The sequence below is a fragment of the Rhinopithecus roxellana genome, chromosome 13 (assembly GCF_007565055.1).
Source record: "Rhinopithecus roxellana isolate Shanxi Qingling chromosome 13, ASM756505v1, whole genome shotgun sequence".
Lineage (NCBI taxonomy): Eukaryota > Metazoa > Chordata > Mammalia > Primates > Cercopithecidae > Rhinopithecus > Rhinopithecus roxellana.
Genome location: NC_044561.1, coordinates 100,184,425 through 100,200,660, shown reverse-complemented (window position 1 = coordinate 100,200,660; position 16,236 = coordinate 100,184,425). Strand labels below are relative to the sequence as shown.

At 45.9% G+C, this 16,236-nt stretch overlaps 1 protein-coding gene across 2 annotated transcripts in view; it reads right to left on the bottom strand.

Annotated features, from left to right (window-relative positions):
- The window catches only part of C13H20orf194 (chromosome 13 C20orf194 homolog), a 168,672-nt gene extending 155,249 nt beyond the window's left edge, over positions 1-13,423 (bottom strand). For both annotated transcript variants that reach the window (XM_010378967.2, XM_030914275.1), the window contains exon 1: positions 12,932-13,423. In XM_010378967.2, the coding sequence (XP_010377269.2) occupies positions 12,932-13,014 (83 nt within the window). In that variant the 5' untranslated portion in view covers positions 13,015-13,423. The remainder of the gene's footprint in view (positions 1-12,931) is intronic.
- Between the last annotated feature and the right edge of the window lie 2,813 nt (positions 13,424-16,236).

The following is a 16,236-nucleotide window of genomic DNA, read 5'->3' as shown; positions in this document are numbered from 1 at the left end:
GTGGCACATGCCAGTAATCCCAGCTACTTGGGAGGCTGAGGCAGGAGAATCACTTGAACTTGTAATTTGAATGTCATCAGGAATCTGATATGGACTGGCTGTGTCCCCACCCAAATCTCATCTTGAATTGTAACTCCCATAATTCCCATGAGTCGTGGGAGGAACCTGGTGGGAGGTAATTAAATCATGGGGGTGGGTTCTTCCCTGTGCTGTTCCCATGATAGTAAGTCCCACGAGATCTGATGGTTTTAAAAACGGGAGCTTCCCTGCACAAGCTCTCTTCTCTTGTCTGCTGCCATGTAGGATGTGCCTTTCACCTTCTGCCATGATTGTGAGGCCTCCTCAGTCATGTGGAACTATGAGTCCAATAAACCTCTTTCTTTTGTAAATTGCCCAGTCTCAGGTATGTCTTCATCAGCAGCATGAAAACAGACTAAAACAGAGTCCGTTGCATTTTTTAAAAGAACTTGCTAAACTCTAATTAGTCCTAACAGTTTTGTTTATTGTCTTAAGTTTTCTGGTTAGTAAATCAAAGCAGTTTTCTCTCTTTTTTTATTTACAATTTATTTACAGTTTTTATTTCAACTCATTAATTCATCAACGTTTTATTGAGCACCTACTGTGTGCCAGGCACTGGTCAGAGCATTGGGGATTTAGCAATGAATGAAAGGACAAAAAATCCTTGAAACAAAACCAGAACTTAATTTTAAGGGAGGGAGGCGTGAGGGAGGAGATACAAACTAAATAAGTAAGTAAAATATACTTGTCATATGGTGATAAGTGGGAGGTTGTGAGTCCTAAGAGGAGGGTAGAGTGCAGTTTCAAAGATGAGGAAAGGCCTCATCAAGACTATACCTTTGCATAAACACCTAAAGGAAATGAGAGCACAAGCTATGCAGCAAGGGCAAAAGCCCTGAAGGGAGTGTCACTGAGCCTGTGTGGCTGGAGCAGAGTAGGTGAGGAAAAGAGTAGCAGATGAAAAGGAAAAAAAAAGTATGTGTGTGGGGGGAAGATTAGTTAAGGTCTAGTACTTGATTATTTCAGCTTTTCCTTGTAGTGCTTAGAGTGCTTCAAAAAGAGGTATGACATAAGAAAAGACGTACATTTTAATAATATCACTCTATTTGCTGTGTTGAAAACAGACTGAAGGGGGATAAAAGTTGAACCTGAGAGACCAATTAAGACTCTACTGCTGGAGAGGCATGGTGGCTCATGCCTGTAATCCCAGCACTGGGGGAGATCAAGGCGGGCAGACTGCTTGAGCCCAGGAGTTTGAGACCAGCCTGGGCAACATGGCAAAATCCTGTCTCTACAAAAAACACAAAAATTAGCCAGGTGTGGTGGCACACATCTGTAGTCCCAGCTACTCAGGAGGCTGAGTTGGGAGGATTGCTTGAGCCTGGGAGGCAGAGGTTGCTGTGAGTGGAGATCACACCACTGCACTCCAGCCTGGGTGACAGAGTGAGACCCTGTCTCCAAAAAAAAAAAAAAAAAAAAGAGTCTACTGTAATAATCCACTCAATAGATGATTATTTCTTTTGGTTATCTTATTACATTAGCTGGAACTTTATCATATTCACCGTTTAAATCAGGAATGAGTGTTAAATTTTAAGCAGATATTTTTTGGGGGAGCATCTACCAGTCTATTAACTTCATTAATAGATTTCCTAATAATGAACAATTCTTGAATTTCTTGGACAAAGCCTACGTGTGCATGAAGTAGTACTGTTGTTTTACCATACTTCTAGATTCAATATACTATTGTTTTACTTAGGATTTTTGTATTTGTAGCTTGTGCTTTCCTAATCAAGTACCAGGATTATGCCAGCCTCAGAGAATGAGTGGGAAAGCTTTCTGAGGACTATACTCCATTCAGCACACTTTCCATTTCTATCTCTCCTGGTAATACATCCTGTGACCCTTCCAGGCCAGTGTCCCATCATGATTTATCCAGGTGCAAGTCAGGTCAAGTGGAGTCCTTTCCAGGGCTCTCACTCTAAAGCTAGAAGAGAAATGGCCTCCAGGATCACAGTGCAGGAAGAATGTGGTTTGGGGCTACGATAACCATCTTCCTTGCCTTGGGGAAGATATATTCATAGGAGAATGCGCAACCAGGTAGTGAGAAGTAGATGAGAGACAGCATCGACAGAGTTAACTGTTCTGATAGCAGAGTCTTGGCTCCAGTCCCTAAGGCACTAGTTCCAGCAACTCTTCCTATAAGTCTATCTCCCCACTATCCTTTCCAGTCAAATAAGCCAATACATTCCATTTTTTACTTAAATCCTTTGAATTGGATTTCTGTCACTTGCAATGGAAAGCATTAAAATCAATCCCAGGAAGTATTTAGGGTTGAACCATACTGGTGTCTACACATTATTTTGAAAAGCATTAAAAAAAATTGGATGGATAGAGAAAAGGATATGCCTTATATAAGACAAATATAGCACATACATTAAGTATAGAATCTAGGTATGATATATACAAATGTTCACTGAACAATTCTTGAAACTTTTCTGTACTTTTGAAATGTTTCACAATAAAATGTTGGTGGGGTTTGGGAATCAACAGCAGGAGTAATAAAAGCCATATTGGCATTAATCTAGACTTTAGGTGCTGATTAAAAAGAGCTCATTGTAGGACTGCTATGGGTTTAAGAAACCTGGCCCTGCATTAATGCAGCAATCATTTACCTCTCTTTGCAAAACTAGAAATATGGAGAAAAGGCAAAAAGGTGGGATGTGCAGTAAGGCAATAAATGACACTTCCCACTGATGTCTTTGCTGGAGGAATAACCTGCAGTGGAAAAAAGCTAGCCAATGTTCCTGCTGTCATAGCTAATACATGGTTGACCGATGACGATAAGGTGTCTCAAACTGAAGGGACAAACACACAGACACATGTGATATGCCTGAAGAATGTGCTGGCATCATTGAATTATTCAATGATTTAAATTTTCTCCCAGTACTTGCATGTAGCTCACTAGAGCCATTAGTAATCCTAAGCAATGTAAACTTCATTCCACACAGCTACCTCCCTGGTAAAAATAAACAGTTGACTAATCCATATCCATTCTCTTCTTCTTTCTTAGTAGAGTACAACTTTATTTGGGGCAACAATAGGTCCAGGTCCTTTGCCTCCAGAGTTGATCAATGTTAGACATACACAGAAGTCATCAAGTAGAAGCTTCCAAGACAGCTCTCTAAAGGGAACTGACTCAACAAGGAAGGAAACCCCTTCTGTTTCCTTTTTTTTTTTTTTTTTTTTTTGAGACGGAGTCTCCCTCTGTCGCCCAGACTGGAGTGCAGTGGCCGGATCTCAGCTCACTGCAAGCTCCGCCTCCCGGGTTCACGCCATTCTCCCACCTCAGCCTCCCGAGTAGCTGGGACTACAGGCGCCCGCCACCACGACCAGCTAGTTTTTTGTATTTTTTTAGTAGAGGCGGGGTTTCACCGTGTTAGCCAGGATGGTCTCGATCTCCTGACCTTGTGATCTGCCCGTCTCGGCCTCCCAAAGTGCTGGGATTACAGGCTTCAGCCACCGCGCCCGGCCTGCGGCCTGTTTCCCTTTCTTGTCTGACAGACATAATGGCTGGAGTTCTTATAGCCATTCTGTGATTATGGAGCTTCGGTGAATACAGAAGCCACCTGCTAAAAGACAGTAGAACACAAATATAGAAGAGGCCTGGTTCCCTGATGACTCTGTAACAGGACTGGCCTGCCTTCGAACTAGACAGACATCTTCTTAAAGTCATTATTGTTAAGCATCTTGCCAGCTGCCAAACTTAGTTCCTGATAGGCCACCTTATCTAAAATCGTTAAAACTCATGTCCAATAGCAACTCATGTCTACACACATTTCATGAATTGGTATGCATGACACTCTACAAACTAAATTCCAGAACTTCAGAAAATGTTACCCATCACAAATGGAAAATGTTATCTGGAAGTTTGTTCACTATATTCCAGTGTATACAACACTTTATTTTCCATTTTCTTCCTTTTCTCTGGCATTCTCTTAACATTTCCTTACAGAACCTGTTCTTTGTAAAGTCAGTTTTACAGGTCTTCAGTCACAAAGCATTCACAATTCCTTTCCTTCACTTCTTTGACCACTAAAAACATGCCAAATCTAAATGCAATGTGAAATCCTGAGTTGGATCCTGGAACAGAAAAAGAATGTGTGGAAAAACTGGGAAAATTCAAATAAAAGCTGGAGTAGTAAACTCCAAGTAAACAAAAATTTACTAAGTAAACAAATCTATTATACCAATATTAATCTCTTAGTTTTGATAAATGCACCAGGGTTATATGTAAGATCTTAATATTAAGGGAAAGCTGCATGAAGAGTATATAGGAACACTCTGCACCATATTTGAAATTCATCTATAAATCTAAAATTATTTCAAAATTAAAAGTTAAAAACAAAAAGAATGCCAAACGAGCTGCCTTTTCTTCAAAACAGAGCAAAAAATCACAGATAACAATTTTAAATATCCAAGTTGCAAACCCTGCTTCGCTTTTCTTTCTTTTTAAAAAATTTTATGGCAGGCCGGGCGCGGTGGCTCAAGCCTGTAATCCCAGCACTTTGGGAGGCCGAGACGGGCGGATCACGAGGTCAGGAGATCGAGACCATCCTGGCTAACACGGTGAAACCCCGTCTCTACTAAAAAGACAAAAAACTAGCCGGGCGAGGTGGCGGCGCCTGTAGTCCCAGCTACTCGGGAGGCTGAGGCAGGAGAATGGCGTGAACCCGGGAGGCGGAGCTTGCAGTGAGCTGAGATCTGGCCACTGCACTCCAGTCTGGGTGACAGAGCGAGACTCTGTCTCAAAAAAAAAAAAAAAAAAAAAATTTTATGGCAGGTCGGGCGCGGTGGCTCAAGCCTGTAATCCTAGCACTTTGGGAGGCCAAGACGGGTGGATCACGAGGTCAGGAGATCGAGACCATCCTGGCTAACGCGGTGAAATCCCGTCTCTACTAAAAATACAAAAAAAAAACTAGCCAGGCGAGGTGGTAGGCGCCTGTAGTCCCAGCTACTCGGGAGGCTGAGACAGGAGAATGGCGTAAACCCGGGAGGCGGAGCTTGCAGTGAGCTGAGATCCGGCCACTGCACTCCAGCCTGGGCGACAGAGCAAGACCCCATCTCAAAAAAAAAAAAAATTTTATGGCAAAAACAATAATTTAAGCTGTGTTACTTAAAGGGCATTTGTGTCTCATTCACTCCCCTCTCCAAAGGTCAGAACCTCAGAGAAGGCCCCACAAGCTGTGAAACACTGTTAAGATATTGTGTACTATTAATGCCACAACACTCACTAAATAAGAGTCCTCAGAATACTGCCATCACAGATACAAGTGAAAAGGAAGTTATATAGGCCTCTAACCCTGGACTAGAAATAAAGCCATACAAGTCTAAGCAAGCATACCCTTTACAGGCACCACACCAAGCCTTCCTGGCCAGCATCCAAGTAAACTGGAGGCTGAAGCTCCACATTTTCAGGTATTCCAGGGCATTGGCTTGCTTTGCGTTTTGAGTTTTCTTAAGGCTGGGACCATCTGTACTGTAGTTATTACTTCTGTAAATCTGTAAATCCCCCAAGAGAACCAGGGGTAATGGCAGCTGGCTAAGAAACACCTGAACAGATAACTAACCTCTGCAAGGCTTTAATTAAAGTGCTTTCTCTAGAGCATCACTATCATGAACCACTTTCCTTTTTTTATTTATTTTTGAGACGGAGTCTTACTTCATTGCCCAGGCTGGAGTGCAGTGGCACGATCTCAGCTCACTGAAACCTCTGCCTCTTGGGTTCAAGCAATTCTCCTGCCTCAGCCTCCCCAGTAGCTGGGATTACAGGCACCCGCCACTAGGCCTGACTAATTTTTGTATTTTTAGTAGAGATGGGGTTTTTCCAAGGCCAGGCTGGTCTTCAACTCCTGACTTCAGGTGATCCACCCACCTCAGCCTCCCAAGTGCTGGGATTACAGGCATGAGCCACAGCACCCGGCCGATGAACCACTTTCTTACCACCTAGCTCACAACTACCACTCTTCATTCTCTGAATAGCCATGAAATTTAACATAGCCCACAGCTTCACCTGTAATTATTCTCTATTCATTCAATAAATAATTATTGGAGCAGTGTTTCATAATAGCTAACAATAGCAGTTCAAACTCAGCCAGTTCTACGTGCCAGACACCAATCTAGGCAGCAAGGGAAACAATGCGGGAAATGGCAATTAAAAATAGTACCAGGCCCCGATACTTTCCAGGGGTGATAAAGAAGGTCCTTCCCGGCCGGGCGCGGTGGCTCAAGCCTGTAATCCCAGCACTTTGGGAGGCCGAGACGGGTGGATCGCGAGGTCAGGAGATCGAGACCAACCTAGCTAACACGGCGAAACCCCATCTCTACTAAAAAATACAAAAAACTAGCCAGGCGAGTTGGCGGGCGCCTGTAGTCCCAGCTACTTGGGAGGCTGAGGCAGGAGAATGGCGTAAACCCGGGAGGCGGAGCTTGCAGTGAGCTGAGATCCGGCCACTGCACTCCAGCCTGGGCGACAGAGCGAGACTCCGTCTCAAAAAAAAAAAAAAAGAAGGTCCTTCCCCATGACCCTCTTGACAATAAAGAAATCCTACCTATGTCACCCCAGCTACCTCAGTATGGGGAAGGGGTGATCGTGGGGAGGGTTCCCCGCCCCCTTGTGATATAGGAAGATCTGAATCTTCCTATAGAAGATGGTAGAAGGGACCCCAGCATAGGAAATCCTTAATCAGATTGTTTTGCTACAGCACATCCTCCAGTAGCTTCTTCATAAAACACGCACGGGAGGTCAAATTTTGATAACTTACATGTGTGAAGTATCTTCGTCCTTTCTTACACTTGCCTGAGAGTTTGGCTGGGTGCAGAATTCTGGATGGGAATCTCTTTTCCTTCAAAAGGCACTCTTTGCTCCACTACTTCCTAGCTTCCAATCCTGCTAGAATCCTAGGATTCCTGCTCCTATCTAGATTCTTTTGTCTTTATGGTGCTAGAAAATTTCATGATGCTATGCCGTGACATGGATATCTTTATTTTAAATTGACAGATAAAACTGTAGGTATATATTTGTGTATCTGATGTTTTGAAGTATACATACATTGCGAAAAAGTTAAATCTAGCTAATTAACAAATGCATCACCTCACATTGTTGTTTTAGTGATGAGTACACTTAATATCCACTCTGTTTGCATTTTTCAAGAATATATCATCAACTACAGTTATCGTGTTGTATAACAGATCTCTTAAACTTATTCCTCTATCCAACTGTAATTATGTATCCTTCAAACAACATCTCCCCATCCCTGCTATACCCTAACTATCACTGTTCTACTCTCTACTTCTATAAGATCAACTTTTTTTTTTTTTCTTGACCCAGGACCTCGCTCTGTTCTCCAGGCTGGAGTGCAGTGGCATGAACACAGCTCACTGTAGCCTTGACCTCTTAGGCTCAAGAGATCCTCCCATCTCAGCCTCCTGAGTAGCTGGAATCACAGGCGTATGCCACCAAGCCTGGCTAATTATTTTATTTTATTTTATTTTGTAAAGATGGGGTCTCGCCATGTTACCCACACTGGTCTCAAACTCATGGGCTCAAGCAATCCTCCCACCAGGGCCAAGATCAACTTTTTTAGATTCTACCCACATACGAGTGAGATCATGTGGTATTGACATGGATATTTTAAAATTTATTGTGCTAGATTCTTGGCAAGTCCTTTCAATCTGGAAACGTATGTCCTTTGGTTCTAAGAAATTTTTTTTTTTTTTTTTATCATTTCTTCATGTCTTCAAACAATAACTACCTGCTATCTCTCCCTGTTACAGACATCTATAGATCCCTAGGTCATTCTGTTAATTCATGATAATCTCAATATTCACCACAATCTTTACCTCTCAGTGCCTTGATTCCCCCACTTCTAAAGGTGGTGTCCTTTACCCTACTTCAGCTATTCCCTTCCACACTGCCTACATCCAAGCAGCTCAACACAGCTGCAGGAAAAGCATACAACTATGCTAACTAGGGTCTCACCTAGGTTTATAACTACAAACATCAAATGGGCATTAGGTGCTGCCTGGAAATTCTAAAACTTTTCCTTATTTTCAACTCATTCTTTCCCATTCTCTTGGATGAATCCGACACCTCTCTTCATTTTTAGCTGAAGACCTTCCTTCTTATTTACCTGAGAACACAGAAGTAATCAGAAGAGAACTTCCACTTTCTCTCACCAACCAGCATTTGGGTTCACATAATCTGCCACCAACGAATTGTCTGCATTGCTCCTATCTAACTTGAGGCCAACATCCCCATTTATGTACTAGATCCCATTCCATCTTACCTACTCAAGGACTTCAACCTTGCAAGTGTCTCTTCTCTTTAGCCATCAATTGTCCCTCCCTACTGCATGAGCCCATCAATTTACAAACATACTACCATGTCTGCCCATCTAAAAACAAAAAGAACTCAAACCTCATGATCTTCCAACTACAGCCCCATTACTCCACTCTCCTTATAACCATCCTCAAAAGAATATCACTATGACTGTCTATATTCAGTGTCTTCAATTCTCCTCTCATTTTCTCCTTTGTAAATTAATCAATTTATTTTTTGAGAGACATAAGTCTTGCTATGTTGCCCAGACTGGACTTGAATTCCTGGACTCAAGGATCCTCCCACCTCAGCCTTCCGAGTAGCTGACTTACAGGTGACCGGCTTCATTTTCTCTTGAACCCACTGCACCAAAACTGCTCTTGTCAAGGTCACTAGTGACCTCCAAATTAACGAATCCAATTGTCAATTATTAGTCCTTTTTTTTTTTTTGACATGGAGTTTCACTCTTGTTGCCCAGACTGGAGTGCAATGACACGACCTTGGCTCCCTGCAACCTCCGCCTCCTGGGTTCAGGTGATTCTCCTGCCTCAGCCTCCCGAGTAGCTGGGATTACAGGTGCCCACTATCATGCCTAGTTAATTTTTTTTTTTTTTTTTTTTTTGAGAAGGAGTCTCGTTCTGTCGCCCAGGCTGGAGTGCAGTGGCGCATTCTCGGCTCACTGCAACCTCCGCCTCCCAGGTTCATGCCATTCTCCTGTCTCAGCCTCCCAAGTAGCTGGGACTACAGGCGCCCACCACCACGCTCAAACTACTGACCTCAGGTGATCTACCCGCCTCGGCCTCTCAAAGTGCTGGGATTACAGGTGTGAGCCACCATGCCCAGCCTGATTATTAGTTCTCATCACACTATCAACAATCTCATTCAGCTTTTTTTTTTTTTTTTTTTTTTTTGAGGCAGAGTCTCCCTCTGTCGCAGGGGCTAGAGTGCAGTGGCCGGATTTCAGCTCACTGCAAGCTCCGCCTCCCGGGTTTACGCCATTCTCCTGCCTCAGCCTCCCGAGTAGCTGGGACTACAGGCGCCCGCCACTTCACCCGGCTAGTTTTTGTATTTTTAGTAGAGATGAGGTTTCACCGTGTTAGCCAGGATGGTCTCGAGCTCCTGACCTCGTGATCCGCCCGTCTCGGCCTCCCAAAGTGCTGGGATTACAGGCTTGAGCCACCGCGCCGGCCTCATTCAGCTTTCAATGTCTGTTTCTGATTATTCTCCCACCTCAGAGGTAGGAAACCATTTTCTCTCAGAACTTGGAAGACACTGCTACACTGTCTTTTCTTCTTCTAGTGTTCTTAATACTAATAAATGGCAACTCCATTCTTTCAACAGCTGAGGCAAAAACCGACTAGGCCTTTTTGTGTTATTGTTCCTTCGGCCCTATTTCTTCCTCAGTACTTATGTCTCACCACTCTGTATTATGATTTTTACTGTTATTGTCTCTTCCCATTTACAAGAGTCATTTGCGGGCAGCGGACTGCCGTATTTATCTGAATCTACAGCACCAAACACAGTACTTGTCGCATTATTTATATAAAGAAACAGTGAAATTTAAACTATTAAAGAAGTCCCAAGCAGGAATAGATCCCTCTACAGAAAAACATTTTGAAGTAGCAAAGTATATTTCAGCTAGATTTCCACTGGTTCCTTAGCATTGGTCCAGATAGGTTAGTTTATACCTTGGTAATAATTCCAAAATCCTAGTGGTGTTTCACTTCTTGCTCAACCTACCTGTCAAGCACAGGTCACCTGGAAGCTCACTCTGGGGCCTCAACTGATGGGTGGCTGCCATTTGCAGCCCCAACAGCTACCATGACAGAAGGAAAGAGAATGGAAAACTACACAACAGAAGCTTGTATCATGAAAGGCTACACAGTATTCCCACGCATTTCACTGACCAAAAGCAACTCTCAAGGCCATACCTAACTTCAAAGAAGCAAGCAAGTACAATTCTACTACTTGCTCAAGAGACAGAAACCAAAAAGTACCTGGTAACACTGATGACTATCACATGCTTAAAGTGAAGCCTCTAATTCTGAGCAACAATATTTTAATTCTGGATCTCCATTCTCCATCTGTGAAAATGAACTACCGTGCTAGAACCATACACTTGCAGAACTATCTATGGGTCTTAGGAATGTCACTTCACCAGTTAGGTTTGCCCCTTTCATCACTCAGCAGTCAGCAGCCAAGCCATATATGGGTGACAGGAAAGTGCTAGAAACATTCAATGTCAAGAGTAAGGGAAAGGCTTGAATGGGCAAGAAAAGCACGTTCAATCAGGTAGAAGTGGGGAAAGGAGGGAAGCCTTCAGCAAATTTCTTTCGCCAAAGGTATTGGGCAGCTAGGCCTTGGGGTTCCTTGCACTATTCCTTGTCTGAAATCAAACAAGTTTCATTCAAACCACTTGACAGAGGATTTGGAGTTCGGGTATGATCAGTAAACGGAGCCAGCATACTTCTGTTAACATAGAATCACTATCTTTAAAAGAATAAATAAAAAGCACATGGTCATGCTACTAAAAACAAGAAAGGCAGCAGTTAAGAGACGGATTCTAAGGTAGAGATGATTTTTTTCCCCCCTAAAGGTCTCAATAGACTCAAATCCAAACTCCTAAGCTCAAGATGATCTGGGATAAACCTCAAGTCTACATAGAGCCTAGATTTAACGGATGGCTGTTCTAAAGTATCCTATGCAATGTCTATACAAGTTCAAATACTTTGCTTCAGACAGTGAAACTGGCAGAAATGTTGCAAAGGATTGGAGATTGTTACCACAAGCAGTTAAACTTGGAACTGTAAAGCCCACAAGGAATTACAATGAAGGGCAGAGCAGGAGTTCAAAAATGTCACTTGACAGATTCGAAGCAATTTAGGACTCCTAAATGCAATGTTTCATTGGTATCTACCTCCCATCTTCCCTATCCTTTATTTGTTCAACAAACATATATTGGACTGTGGGATGTGGAAAGGAATGCAGGAAAGTAAAAAAGAAACAGGTTTCTAAGAATCAGTTTCTTGTTCTGCAATAATTTGGTCTAGTTAAAGCAAACAACCCCAAAAAACAGATCAGCAAGGAAAGTTAAAACATATGCCTTAAGTACCATAACAAGAACATAAGAAAAGTTGTTCTAACAGGTAGATTGGCAACCTCCTTTCAAGGGAACAATACAACATTTGCTTTGCTATGTGGCCAGAATAAGAAAAAGCAAACAACAACAAAACCCTCTCCTGTTTTAATGACAGTTTAGCGGTACCAAAGCTCATGGCTCGCATTCTCTCTCTCCGTCTCCCTCTCAAAGGTCTCTGCTGCAACCCCTCCATCATTCCAACCTCCACACTGCGCCGGCGCCCCACAAAAGCTCCATGACAAACAATGCCCAGACTAACAAGGTCAGCACCAAAGGCATAGGGCACAGAAATCGGAAACGGATCTTCCTATATCTAAAGGGGGCGGGGAACCCTCCCCACGATCACCCCCTCCCCATGCCGAGGTAGCCTGGGACTGTGTCTCTACGGTAAGGGGCCCGGCGCCCGCCGCTTTCGGGGGCTCTAAGCCTCTTTCCCCTATTTACCCAGCTTTTCCTCCTGCGTCCCTAATACCTCCACTTCCTCCCAACCTGAGCTCCCTATTGTGGAGTGAGGGGGGGTCGCGATGCAGGCTGAGGCAGGGGGAGCTGGGGATACGCGCAATAGGGGAGATGCTGTCATTATGTACGTAGGGGGCAGGAGACACTCTTTAAGGAAGCCGTTGTCAAGGGCAAAGGCTCTAGAGACCCACGACAGGGGGCTTTCTAGGTAATCCATTTGGGGATTCTACACAAGGGAGCTACTGTGTGTGTGGAGGTGTGAGTTCTCTAGAGGTAGCAGTTTCTGGGGGAAACATTCCATGGGGAAGGCGAGTGAGTCATTTATAGGCAAGCCTCCTGTGGGGTTCTGTGTAGAAGAATCTTTCCTGGGAGAAACGTTCTATGGGGGTGAGGACGTCATAACAGGGTCTTCACAGAGAACTGTTGTCCATAGGGAAGCCATTGTGGAGAAACCGTTGCAGGGTTGTCTATAGGGGAGCCACTGTGGGGAAACCGTTGCAAGGTTGTCTGTCTGGGAGCCATTGTGGGGAAACCGTTGCAGGGGTGTCTATAGGGGAGCCATTGTGGGGAAACCGTTGCAGGGGTGTCTGTCTGGGAGCCATTGTGGGGAAACCGTTGCAGGGGTGTCTGTAGGGGAGCCATTGTGGGGAAACCGTTGCAGGGTTGTCTATAGGGGAGCCATTGTGGGGAAACCGTTGCAGGGTTGTCTGTCTGGGAGCCATTGTAAGGAAACCGTCGCAGGGTTATCCAAAGGGGAGCCATTATGGGGCCTCTACAGAGGGCGCCGTTCCTGGGAAAACATTTCTCCCTGAGCTGTTCAAGGAGAATCTTCCCGAGGAAGCCATGTCGGACCACGCCCTGCGGCGAGAGGCGTCGCCGGACCCCGACGGCCCGCATCCCCAGCCCGGCCGACCCTCGGCTGCCTCTGCCCCGCGTACCTGACGGAGGGTGACCCGCGGCTGGAGCCGCCAGGGGACCGAGCGCGGGGCAGCCCCAGCCGGCGCGGGGGGTACGCGTCCATGGCGGCGGGCGGCGGAGGAGGACGGTGCCGCTGCGAGGGTCTCCGTGGCCCGCGGGGCGGCTCCAGGCTGGCTGCTGCCGGGCGGGGCGGCAGGGCGTGCCGGGTGGGAGGGGGCGCGGCGCGCGGGGCCCGGCGGGGGCGGGCGCGCGCGCACTGAGAGTGGATGGGGGTGTCGGGAGCGGCTGGAGTTGGGGGTCGGCGCACTGCCACAGGGACCCCACTTCTTACGCGGCGATGCCGCCGGGCCGGATGTTGGGAGCGCGTGTCCGCAGGGTGAGGGTTGCCACAGCACCGCCCTGCTTCGTCCTCAAGCCCGACATCATAAAGAGGGGCTCTGCGCGGCGCCCCCCGGCCACGCACACTGACGCGCCTGGGGGCGGAGCCTCTCCCAGCCCGGCCCCGCCCCTCCGGCTCTGCCCGCCCCGCCCCGCCTCGCCCCGCCAGGCCAGCCCCGGCCTCCAGCGAAGTCTTCCGCTCTGGCGCCGGGGTCCAGCGCTCCCCCTCCGCACCCGGCTCGCTTCCCTACTCTCCGGAACGGGTGTCTTCCCGCCTCCTGCTCATCAATTCCGCACCCACCCTTCAAACGTCTGGTAGATTCCTAGCCGGCCTCGGGTTAGCATAGCAGTGCGCACCCAGCCCTGCGCAGAGCATGAGCGTTAGAGGCGCACAGGATCCCAGAAGACCCCTAACCTTTACTGTTAAGATCCTGGCTCTACCGGTTTCTGCAGGGACATGTACAAGAAACTTGGGAAATACTTCACTGATAGTTAGTTGCCAGGCGTCCTGTATATACAGGACGTATTTAATGACTATTGTCCTGCGTCCTTTGTTGACCTTGTCGGAATGCCTTAAATGTCCTGTATTCATCTTTTTACAATAAATTGCGATAATTAGAGCTATTTTTCTCCCACGGTAATTGGTGCTAGATGACTTAAATTACAACACTGGCTGAAAATCCTTCCTTCACTAATGAAGATGTGGACAATCCGTATGGTGTCTCCTTCAGGTTTGTCTGAGGGAAGACCAGAAGGGAGTAGGAATTTAAAGTGCTTGTCTTTCATATTCAAGAAAGCAAAATACTTTTTTAGCTCAAGTCCGGAGCCGTGAACAAATAACCACTATTATTTAGAGATCACTTCTCCTCGGTGCAACAGCTCTGAAAATCAGCCAATCAGCGATAGCCTCACTCCGGTAACTATGCTTCTTAGTAAATCAATGACAACCTCATGCTTCTGAAAGTCAGCCAATCAGTGACCGCTCTAGGCCTGCGACAATAGCCAATCAACAAGTGCCTAACACCAGCGACCAGGCTTCGGAAAGTCAGTGGGTATTCAACTGCCGCACTCCAGTATCCACACACACAGCCGAGAGTCAGTCACTCGCTCCACACTTCTGCTTCAGAAAGACAGCCAATCCCTGAAGGCGAATATTTCCAAAACCATTTTCTTTTCTTTCCCAGACTGAGTCTCATTCTGTCGCCCAGGCTGGAGTGCAGTGGTGCGATCTCGGCTCACTTCAACCTCTGTCTCACGGGTTCAAGCGATTCTCCTACCTCAGCCTACCGAGTAGCTGGGACTATAGGCTCCCACCACCACGCCCGGCTCATTTTTGTATTTTTAGTAGAGACGGGGTTTTGCCATGTTGGCAGGCTGGTCTCAACTCTTGACCTCAGGTGATCCGCCTGCCTTGGCCTCTCAAAGTGCTGGGATTACAGGCCTGAGCCACCCCGCGCCTGGCCTTTTTTAAAGCTCCTTTTTTTCCTTTCTCTTTTTTTTTTCTTTCTTTTTTTTTTTGAGACAGAGTCTTGCTCTGTTGCTCAGGCTGGAGTGCAGTGGCATGATCTCCGCTCACTGCAACCTCTGCCTCCTGGTTCAAGCGATTCTTGTGCCTCAGCTTCCCGGGTAGCTGGGATTACAAGCCTGTGCCAGCTGGGATTACAAGCCTGTGCCACCACGTCTGGCTAATTTTTTTTTTATTTTTTCGAGACGGAGTCTTGCTCTGTTGCCCGGGCTGGAGTGCAGTGGCCGGATCTCAGCTCACTGCAACCTCTGCCTCCCGGGTTTACGCCATTCTCCTGCCTCAGCCTCCTAAGTGACTGGGACTACAGGCACCCGCCACCACGCCCGGCTGATTTGTTTTTTGTATTTTTTAGTAGAGACAGGGTTTCACCGTGTTAGCCAGGATGGTCTCGATTTCCTGACCTCGTGATCCGCCCATCTCGGCCTCCCAAAGTGCTGGGATTACAGGCTTGAGCCACCGCGCCCGGCCTAATTTTTTGTATTTTTAGTGGAGACAGGGTTTTGCCATGTTGGCCAGGCTGGTCTTGAACTCCTGGCCTCAAGTGATTCGCCAGCCTTGGCCTCCCAAAGTGCTGGGATTACAGGTGTGAACCGCACCTGGCCTTCAAAACCTTTTATAAGATCAGCTCTGGCTTTGTTCAGAGAGGCTGTACCTTACAAGTACAGCTGTCCCTTGCAACCAGAGAAGAAATTCACTTTTTTTTTTTGCATCAGCTGTTGAGTTCAATTTATTGTTTTGTACGAGTTAAAAGTTCACAGCTCAAGATTCAATTCCCAGTTACCATTTGGTATGAGTTTGGACTTATGACAGACGCAATGACACCATCATGAGATTTATCAAATACAACTCAATTCTTTCTATGCTTGCAGTGATTAGTTTTTTAGCTCAAGTCCAGAGTCATGAACAAGTAACAACCATTATTTAGAGATAACTTCCCATCGGTGCAAAAGCTCTGAAAATCAGCTCTAAAAACAATTCAACGGTGCTGGACGTGGTGATGCACGCCTGCAGTCCCAGCACTTTGGGAGGCTAAGATGAGTGGATTTCTTGAGCCCAAGAGTTTGAGACCAGCTTGGGCAACATGGCAAAACCTCATCTCTCTCCATATATATTTGTGTATATATATTTATATATATTTATTTATGATATATATTATATTAATATAATTTATATAATATATGTACAAAATATATTTCTTATATGCACACACACACAAATTGGCCAGGCATAGTGGCATGTATCTGTAGACCCAACTACTCAGGAGACTGAGTTGGGAGGATCGATTGAGCCTGGTATGTCTAGGATGCAGTGAGTTGAGATCAGGCCACTGCATTCCAGCATGGAGGACAGAGTGAGACCCTGTCTCAAAAAAAAAAAAAAAAATGAGTATAGGCACAGATTTGTGCAACCACCACCACAATC